Raw genomic sequence first — 9351 nt, 5'->3', positions numbered from 1 at the left:
TTATGAATGTGAGAAACTGCTTTATTTCTACAGAAGAGTCTTTAATGAACAATACAACATAATTGCAACATTTATAACCTTTCAGCTATTTACACTTTCAAGTTCTGTTCCAGGAAAACCTGGGAGCTTCAGATGTTAACTGGATGATCCAAACTTGTGTGTTTTGGCATCCACGATGCTTTGCGTTTACTTGCATTTTTTCTTTGCCTGCAACAATAAGACTTTCAAAAACATATGATCTCATGAAACTGGGGGAATGTTTCTGACACTCACTGCGTTTATGAAGCAGGTCTTCAGTACTACAAATTCTTTAGAACATGCGTCCTTCTTCAGCTCCTGACTGCCTGTTGTGGTCGCTGCCACACACCTCCCGTAGGCAGCTGCCTGGTTCACAGGAGAATAAGGGAAAGAGGGGGAATCTCAATGAATTTACACTGCTCAAAAAAATTAGAGGAACACTTCGAAAACACATCAGATCTACATGGGGGGAAAAATGATCTTGAATATCTTTCCTGATAAAAAGTAGGTGATGTATTAGTAACATGATGCCACATAATTTGATAGAAATGAAAATGATCACACTATAGGGGGAAATCAAAGACACCCCAAAGATGAAAGTGAAAAAATAATTCAAACGGGTCCATTTTGGCAAAATGTCATTGTAGCAACTCAAAATGATTCGCAGTAGTTTTTGTGGCCCCCACGTGCTTGTGCGCATGCCTGACAACGTCGGGGCTCCTAATGAGACGACGAATGGTGTCCTGGGGGATCTCCTTCCAGATCTGGACCAGGGCATCACTGAGCTCCTGGACAGTCTGAGGATCAACCCGGTGGCACCGGATGGACCTAAACATAATGTCCCAGAGGTGTTCCGTTGGGTTTAGGTCAGGAGAACATGGGGGCCAGTCAATGGTATCAATCCTTTATCCTCTAGGAACTGCCTGCATACTCTAGCCACATGAGGTCGGGCATTGTCGTGGACCAGGAGGAACCCAGGAGGAACCCGGGTCCCACTGCACCAGCGTAGGTTCTGACAATGGGTCCAAGGATTTCATCCGGATACCTAATATCAGTCAGGGTGCCATTATCTAACCTGTAGAGGTCTGTGTGTCCTTCCAGGGATATGCCTCCCCAGACCATCACTGACCAAGCCGGTCATGCTGAATGAAGTTGCAGGCAGCATAACGTTCTCCACGGCATCTCCAGACCCTTTCACGTCTGTCGCATGTGCTCAGATTGAACCTGCTCTCACGGTGAAGAGCACAGGGCACCAGTGGCGTAGTTGCCAATTCTGCTGGTCTATGGCAAATGCCAATCGAGCTTTATGGTGCCGGGCACAGGGCCCACTACAGGACGTCGGGCCCTCAGGCCACCTTCATGGAGCCTGTTTCTGATTGTTTGGTGAGAAACATTCACACCAGTGACCTGCTGGAGGTCATTTTGTAGGGCTCTGGCAGTGCTCATCCTGTTCCTCCTTGCACAAAGGAGCAGATACCGATCCTGCTAAAGGGTTTAAGGACCTTCTACGGCCCTGTCCAGCTCTCCTGGAGTAACTATCTGCCTCCTGGAATCTCCTCCATGCTCTTGAGACTGTGCTGGGAGACAGCAAAGCTTCTTGCAACGGCACGGATTGATGTGCAATCCTGAAGGAGTTTGACTACTTGTGCAACCTCTGTAGCGTCCAGGTACCGCACCATGCTATCAACACAGATGTTGATCCAAGCCAAATGAATAATTACAGCAGTAAAAATAAATAATCAGCCAAAAGAGATGAGGGGCAAAAAGGTATCAGTGGCCTCAACCTGGAAAGCCAATCGAGCTCTACGTTCATTTCATTAAACAACAAAGTTGTTGATTTCATTAACAACATAGCAGCAGAAACTGATTACCAACCCCCTCTGCTACTTAAATGACCGGATCAATATCCCAGAAGTTTGACTGATAGGTTGCTATACTCTGATTAAAAAGTGTTCCTCTAATTTTTTTGAGCAGTGTATTTTAATTAGTCCAAACCCCCACTGACCACCAGATTACACGCAAAATAAAATTGCTTTGTTGATAAAATGTGTAACGTCCCAAATAAGAAGTTATTTACTGCTTACCTCTAATGAACACTCTGCAAAAATTTCGGAGAACATTTTCATTTTTTCTCTGTTGCGAGTCCAAACATTTGACCCAGACATGGCTGCTGGAAGACGGGCTCGTTTTGTAAGTCGGCTAGAGAATGCGATAGAACACGAAGGGTGACTGTACAGAAAAATAAAAACAAGAAATGACTTTTCACATTTTAAATATAAAAGATAATGTCTTAAACACAAAAACACCGCTGTGTCCCAAGGAGAGCGCCATATTGCTGACCACCTCGTCAAGGAAACGTGATATAATATTCGACAATTTTATTGGGTCGCTTGTCGGTCAATCAAAGGTTGCCTTAGTATTAGCGAATATTATTGGTTGTCTGTCGGGATCAGCGTCTCATAGAACGCTATAAACGCGGCGTCCTCACCCACTGCTTCCTGATTGGCTAGCTGTCAGTTGAAGGCCCGCCCCTAACCTACCTCCAGGAAAAAGATGAGTAACCCGCAGCTGGGTTTGCGAAATCATGGCAACATTCATGGAACGTATTGTTTTTTTACAGAAAGTAAGTGTTGTTTACGTCTATTAATATTTGAAACCCGGTGGAATAAGCTTAATATACACGGTGAACACGAACTTCAATGTTTAAAACCGTTGTGCCTCAACTAGCTTGCTAGTAGCATGGTAGCTAATAGAGAGAAGACACAAATATGTTATTTTCGTTTCTTACATACACTCTATTGTCATTTCATCGGTTTGTAGCCCAACGGCAACGGACGGAGATAAAATACTGAGGGAATCGGTCAATATTAATTCTTTTTTAAACATATATTTAAATATAGATTTTTGTTATTGTCAGTAGCAGTTTGTATCAGTAGTACCATCTCTTTTGGTTTAATTCAAAACACGAAATATATCATAGGGTATATATCCAGGCAGAGTCAGGATTGTTAAAATAACCTTTTAATTCTTTTATCCTTTCTGCAATCTTAAGGTGCCAACTCTGATGAAGGCTACAGCAGATGATGAAAACCCCTGTCCAGGCTATCTTTTTCAAGAGATTGGGAGTATCCTTCCTGTTATCATTTAGCCACCACCTTCATCATTTGGAAACAATCTTTTGTACATACAGTTAGACAGCTAAAACAAGTGGATTGAAGTGATGGCTGCAGAAGTTCTTTTATTTATTCATTCAAACATTCTTTTAACACAGAATACAGATAAACATAGTCCGAGTTTCTAAAAACCCTTAATGATAATTGCTCTGCAGAAATCCCTCATGAGTCTTCAGGTTGTAGTCAGTGTTTGTTGGAGTTCCTCCTGGAGAGGCTGCAGGTGGAATCATGTCGTGTCAAACTCAAGGTTAGAACAGATCTCTCAGTTTCATAGCGCAAGGTGTTTTTTCCCGTCTTTTCTTATGTGTTTGGGGACAACTAAAGTGTTTGTACCCTCAGGTGCTGAAGATCTTCATCCATCTCTGCAGCCATGGCTCAGACCAGTTCCTCACAGAACTGCGGAGGAACTCCACCTTTATCCAACAAGCTTCAGGTTCATCAGTGTACTTCATTAATCTCAGTTTAATTGACATGGGTCCCCTGCTGCTCGCTCAGATTAATCTTCCTCTTTTTTTGATCAGTTCACAGTGGACCTCCTGACCCAATCCATGGCACTGAATTGTACCAGAAAGTGAGAAATACAGCGCAGGTAAGATGCAGGTTGTATTGAAGTGATAGGACAAAAGAATACACTTGACATCTTTTTTACGTGCAGGAAGTGGCTCGGTTACTGTTCACAGACACAATTTCCATCAAAGGTGACATTACCTCAGCTGGCCTTGTCCCCACAACAATGGGTGAGCAGCAACGGGAACATACTCACAGACATCAATTCACTCTAATGTACCGCAGCTTTAAAAGGACACTAATAGCAAGCTGAAATTTAAAAAATAACAGTCAGTTCCTCTTTTTACTCCAGGTATGGGCTCAGGAACTGTCCACAGGTCTGGATTGCAGGGTTTTGGATACAGTCCAGGTAAGCAGGGGAAAGGCGAGAGTCGCAAGCTAATGGAGACTCATACACATGCGCGCATGCATTCACGCTTTCTTTCAAGTCATTGTTCGTCACTTCTAGAGCTTAATATTCATGGACCTGTTCTTCTCAGGAGGCAGTGACTCATTACTGGAGAAAATCCAGAAAGCTGCAGAGGTAGTGGCCAGTGCTGTACTTCCTCCCGCTGAACAGCAGGGTATCCGTCTCCATGAGAACCATTATCGGGCTGTAGCTGCTCCCTCTGCACCCATTGAATTGGCCACACCTGCTTGTGCCTATAACCTTCCTTCTGGCAGAACAAAAGGTGAGTTATTGTTGGTGTAATAAAATTCCCATATCATAAATCCACCCTTCTGTGTAATGCAACATTGAGATTACCATTTTTGCCCACCACAGTGCTGACCCAGAGGTGTCCAGGGCAAGTGGGTGGAGGCTGGGAAGAGACTGACAGCAGCACCAGCTCTCATAACTCCTCTCAGGATATTACGTCCAACAGCAGGACCTCTGTGGGCTCCCAGAACCAGTCAGCTGGCTCCGGGAGCCAATCAGAGGCCAGCAGAGAGAGTGGTGGGGATGCATCAGAAAGGTGAGAAGCAGTATTGAAGCAGTGTGAAATAAATTCTGCTTCCTCTCTGTGTAATGCCCATTTTCTGTGTTATCTGGTTTTCAGGGTGGATGCTTTGCAGTTGGGGGACTGTGGCCAGGAGATGGCGCTCATCAGCAAACTGACTGAAGGAACCAAAGTTTTTCTTACCAGAGAGGAGAGCCAGCACTTCCTTAAAGAGTCTGTAACTGTAATTGTTCAGAATAAAGTTGTTATGGCTGATATGCCCACTATAGACATTCTATATAAATGTGTGACTTTTCTGATCCATCAGGTGCTCCATTCTCAACTGCGAGGTTGTGCTGGAGTTGCTCTCAAGCAAGCTTCAAGATCCTTCTGACACTGTGAAGATGGTAACAACAGTTGGGATGCATTCCAAATCCCAGTTTGCTCTGCCATTCATGATCGCTAGCTTAATTGCTTTTAAAATAATTTCGACCTTTACAGCGGGTGCTGTGCGCTGTGTCGTGCCTCCTCACCTCTGACCTCCTCTCTCTGGAACAAATACTGGGAGCTATGCAACGGAGACTCCACAAGCTAAGTGAAGGGCTTCCGGGACCTGTGGCCAATAAAGCCACCAAGGTAATGTGTCACTAAAAGGCCACACAGGAAAGGCAGAGTGGGGTGAGGATTTGTATCAATATTGATCACACTTGTTTTACTAGATCCTGCGGCAGGTGGAGGCTCTGATGGGTGGTTGTCAACGTGGTAGCAACAGCCAGCAGAAAACCACCAATCAGCTTTCTGCATCTGCTGAATCTTCCTCCTCAGCTCAGTCTGCCAACAATGGCAACCTCAACCATGTTCACGCTGACGTCAGCCAGCATCAGCATCTCCCTTCGGCATTAGCGGCTCTGGCTTTAGATCAGAGATGCTCTCCAGATCTGTTGACTGATGGGGAATGTGAAGACTCCTTTCACATTCAGCAGGAATTGGAGCGAAACCAGTCAGAGCCAGACAGAACTTCGGGGGTTGAAATGGTTGATGAGTTATCAGACTTAACCAATTGCTCCTCGCCACCAGTTGAACTACAAGGAGAGATGCCCCAAATGAGCAAACTATCCCTCTTCAGTGGAATGGAACTTGTTTCTAAGGGAATTTCTGTGTGTATCAGGGAGACAGATGTGACAAAAGACAATTCCTCTGAGGTTACAGCTGTTCCTAAAAGTATCAGTGGCAGTGGAAGTACCATGAACACTTCACATTGTAATTCAGTCTTAACCAACAGCAGCCAGGCATCGTCGGTGTTCTCATTTGTCAACTTTTGACAAAAGCTGGAACTGATTAGTATGTCAATGATGCCATAAGCATTCAGAAATCAGGTTATGAAGACAGGTACATGTTTATGTTTGCACATTGCATCCTTCTGTTATGTCTGACGTAATTGAGAGCCATTCATCCATCACTGAGGCTTTGAAGCCATGTACTAGCTAAAAGCTAGTGTCTAAAAGTATTTCTGGAAATATGGTTTTGAGTTACTTTTTCAGGAGTTTTTCATCAGCTGCCTGAGACGACTCTCAAACCTCTGCAGCACATCCTAAAATATTTGAGCTGCCTGATGTCATAGCTAACTGTCAAGTCATTGCAAAGCAGAAGAGAACCTCCCTTAGTTTGGAATTTGCACGTCACAAGTCCACATATGCCATTTTCCTTCATATTTTTGGGAATTATGAGTCATAGTTTACAGTTTATTTATTGTGCATACCCATATTGATTAAAATCATGGATGCTTGTAGTTTCCATTTTTGAGGAACTGAGTGGGGAGATAATAAGATTCTGTCATAATAAATGGAATTACTGAATATGAATAATGCAAACATAGCTGCAATTTCATGTGACCCAAAAAGCAAATAACTTTGAAGTTTTTGTTTTCAACATGAATGATAATCCAACCTACTTTTATAAAGTGAAGAGTTGTTTTCTTTCAGTGACCACCGCGCTGTGCTGTGGCACATGCCGACAATAAAACATGCTGTGTTTCTGCTACAGCATCCGTTCAATAAATGAGTGTCATTATGATCTCACACAAGCCTCAAAACATTGGTTGAGAGACACTTTATTTCAAGTACACATAAAAAAATACATTAAACATGAATCCATTTCCACATTTTATTTGCAACACAGTGTGCTGGTCAAAATAAAGACAGACTCACAATACACATGCACGCCATGAGCGGACTGCTGCACACGCGACCTGCAGAATGGAGTTTCCTGCTCTCAAACCTCCACAATCAGGAGCTCCAGCCTGGATTTTTTTTGCTGAGGCTCAAGAGACTTCTGCTAAATTTTTCCCCAACCCGCTGACACACACTCTAAAATTAGTGGCAGTCAGAGTAAGTGAAAATACTTTGGTTACAGGAAATAAAGCAAAAGAATATTTTACTTGACTAGGAATAAATGGTACCAAGGAGAACATTTGGGATTTGAATTTCTTTGAGTGGAATCACAACTCAGTTTACAGACACTGACATTCCCAGTTCAGAGTAAAAGGAAGTAGTTAAGTAAAGTGCTTTGTTTTTATATTTGCTAGCACTCTGGAGCGTCACACTTTTCCTGTAAATAGCACCATGAAAATGTCCACACACTCCCACACGCAGACATTAATATCACCTTTATAAAGTGCACATGGTGCGTGCACACACACTCACACGATTACAACAATGCTGCACAGAAATCCACAGTGCCTGAGCCATGGAAAGGTGAATGTGCTTATGGTCTTGACACGTTACATGGCGAAGTGGGGCTGAGCCATTATGCTTGGTATCTGTAAAACTCCCCACACATCATCCCCCTCCTCCCCCAGACCCAACTGAAATGTTTGAGGCCTTGTAGGAGTTGCCAGAGTGACAACGCTGATGGCAAGGGACAATAGATCAGGAGAGGTATCTGAGGCCATTGTCATGTCAGACCTCGACGAGCTCTCATCTGCAGACTGCTAAAGTGTGCTTCCCTCAAGATTCTGTTGATACAGTCATAGGAGAGACCACTGCTGTCACCATGGAAACCATACTGTGAAGAGCTGGTACAGTCTTCAGGCTGAAGAGTGAGAGAATCACGGGAGATGCAATGGTTCTGGCTATGTATGCAAGGTCGGGCGCTGACCACTATTGCACATTCTGGACTGCTGATTCCATTACTGCTGTCACTGCTGGAAGACTGCAAACAGACAAAAAGGTTCAGGCGCGGACAGTGACGCGTTCAGTCAATTTACTGTCCTTTGCTATTTGCTACTGTATAAATATCAGCGGTTAAAAAAATAGAAATGATCAGAGAGGACAAAAAACAAAACACTGGCACCAAAACACCAACTCTCTAAAATCTCTCTTCAAGTGAATGCAAACACCTCTGAATCCAAGTCTGACACAAGCAAGCTTGGAGTCGTCGGTGATCTCTTGGCCTGGCGAGCCAGCTGCTGGTCCTCCTCACTGTCACAGCTATGGTGTCGTTTCCTGTAGAGCCGGGAGGAAGACAGAATATTGTCAACACAGGACAGAGTCAACATAAATGTTCCATGAAGACGCAGCGTGAAAGAAATGGTGAGGCGGTGGAGAGGTTGGCCTAAGAATGCAGAGGATCAGAAGTAGAAAACGGAGAGAAACCAAAAATAGCAGCACATGAGCAGCTACGTGAGCAGGCATGAGGCGCTCTCATAACACCTCCCGGAGGTTTATTAAACATCACTTTGACAGTGCTCGGTCAGACACAATTAACTCATGTGTGTGACAAAGATTGTGTGATTTAGCTACATTATCGCCTTATAATAAAGAGATATAAGTGTATGTTGTAGTGGAGGAAAAAAAGGAAACCAAATGGTTCTACATACCTGGAGCTAGTTAGCATTACTCCTGTCTCGTCGAGTATCCTTCGGCAAGAAAATCGATTCTTGTGATTTAGTTATTTAGGCTTTATAGCACCGTTACAGCCCCTTGACCATTTCGCAGAAGCTCAGCCGGGATATGTGACTGAGCAATGTCCGCTGCCTAAACACTGGGCAGGAATGGAAAGTTCCTGTCGGTCTGGTCCGCCCTGTCTGCACTTCTGCGTCTGTACACACTGCTTTACAATGTCCAAAAAGTAACCCCCTATCTCTGTCTTCTCGGTATTTTCCAGCTGACGGATCAAGATCTTCCGTCTTAGCTAATGCTATACTCGGCTACAAAGACGATCTTCCGCTTTTGTATTCCGTCCAATTGTCGACAATTCAGATTAATTGTGGCCTGTACCCAACAAGAGTCCGACAGTATAAACAGCACTCCTACAATGTATACCAATTTTAGGTTTAGCTATATGTGACGAAGTAAACGTCGTGCAATGACTGCAGCAAGCCTACAACTTTCTGATAATGTCGTCATCGGCAACAGTCACCGTCCCTTTATTTACTCGACGTCATCAAAACGCGCAAAAACCGGAAGTATCAAATTGAGCCATAACCCAGAGCAAAGTTACACTGGTAAAATTCTCGGTTTGGGCATGTTTTAACGCCGGAATAAGGTGTTAATTAACCTTTATGCTTTATGAAAACTATTGCTGATGACAAAAGCAACTTTTCTGTTACTGACAATTTTTCAGAATTTTTATAACGTGTTCATGCAATTATGCATGCCTTCTGTATCCATAATATT

The 9351-nt window shown here is 43.7% G+C and overlaps 3 protein-coding genes across 3 annotated transcripts; 1 reads left to right on the top strand and 2 right to left on the bottom strand.

Annotated features, from left to right (window-relative positions):
• Nucleotides 1-2370, bottom strand: ndufaf8 (NADH:ubiquinone oxidoreductase complex assembly factor 8). Its single transcript, XM_057036796.1, has 3 exons — nucleotides 2103-2370; nucleotides 274-384; nucleotides 1-207 (listed from the first exon to the last, which is right to left on the bottom strand). Exons 1-3 carry the CDS (start codon nucleotides 2181-2183, stop codon nucleotides 187-189), a joined length of 213 nt encoding a protein of 70 aa, XP_056892776.1. The 5' UTR covers nucleotides 2184-2370; the 3' UTR covers nucleotides 1-186.
• Nucleotides 2371-2506: 136 nt separating this feature from the next.
• Nucleotides 2507-6733, top strand: tepsin (TEPSIN adaptor related protein complex 4 accessory protein). The gene is made up of 13 exons (XM_057036623.1): nucleotides 2507-2641; nucleotides 3071-3143; nucleotides 3347-3438; nucleotides 3531-3624; nucleotides 3713-3780; nucleotides 3847-3928; nucleotides 4051-4107; nucleotides 4238-4429; nucleotides 4522-4711; nucleotides 4796-4909; nucleotides 5004-5082; nucleotides 5177-5311; nucleotides 5395-6733. The coding sequence occupies exons 1-13, from the start codon at nucleotides 2603-2605 to the stop codon at nucleotides 5995-5997; spliced, it is 1818 nt and encodes a 605-aa protein (XP_056892603.1). The 5' UTR covers nucleotides 2507-2602; the 3' UTR covers nucleotides 5998-6733.
• A 36-nt stretch (nucleotides 6734-6769) lies between these two features.
• On the bottom strand, nucleotides 6770-9091 carry si:dkey-21c1.1 (uncharacterized protein LOC100150256 homolog). Its single transcript, XM_057036785.1, has 3 exons — nucleotides 8553-9091; nucleotides 8073-8178; nucleotides 6770-7885 (listed from the first exon to the last, which is right to left on the bottom strand). Exons 1-3 carry the CDS (start codon nucleotides 8567-8569, stop codon nucleotides 7628-7630), a joined length of 381 nt encoding a protein of 126 aa, XP_056892765.1. The 5' UTR covers nucleotides 8570-9091; the 3' UTR covers nucleotides 6770-7627.
• Between the last annotated feature and the right edge of the window lie 260 nt (nucleotides 9092-9351).

Source organism: Takifugu flavidus, chromosome 1 (assembly GCF_003711565.1).
Source record: "Takifugu flavidus isolate HTHZ2018 chromosome 1, ASM371156v2, whole genome shotgun sequence".
In the NCBI taxonomy this organism is placed as follows: domain Eukaryota; kingdom Metazoa; phylum Chordata; class Actinopteri; order Tetraodontiformes; family Tetraodontidae; genus Takifugu; species Takifugu flavidus.
This window is presented reverse-complemented; position numbering and strand designations above follow the sequence as displayed.

Excerpts from the sequence above, each read along its gene's own strand:
- si:dkey-21c1.1 (XM_057036785.1), bottom strand. Across the intron at positions 7,886-8,072 it reads TGTCAGACTTGGATTCAGAG|TCTTCCAGCAGTGACAGCAG; the intron begins GTGTTTGCATTC and ends GTCTGTTTGCAG.
- tepsin (XM_057036623.1), top strand. The coding sequence starts at position 2,603 with ATGGCAACATTCATGGAACGTATTGTTTTTTTACAGAAA. Across the intron at positions 3,929-4,050 it reads CCTTGTCCCCACAACAATGG|GTATGGGCTCAGGAACTGTC; the intron begins GTGAGCAGCAAC and ends TTTTTACTCCAG. Across the intron at positions 5,312-5,394 it reads TGGCCAATAAAGCCACCAAG|ATCCTGCGGCAGGTGGAGGC; the intron begins GTAATGTGTCAC and ends TTGTTTTACTAG.
- ndufaf8 (XM_057036796.1), bottom strand. The coding sequence starts at position 2,183 with ATGTCTGGGTCAAATGTTTGGACTCGCAACAGAGAAAAAATGAAAATG. Across the intron at positions 385-2,102 it reads TTGCAGAGTGTTCATTAGAG|GCAGCTGCCTACGGGAGGTG; the intron begins GTAAGCAGTAAA and ends CCTGTGAACCAG. Across the intron at positions 208-273 it reads AGACCTGCTTCATAAACGCA|GCAAAGAAAAAATGCAAGTA; the intron begins GTGAGTGTCAGA and ends TTATTGTTGCAG.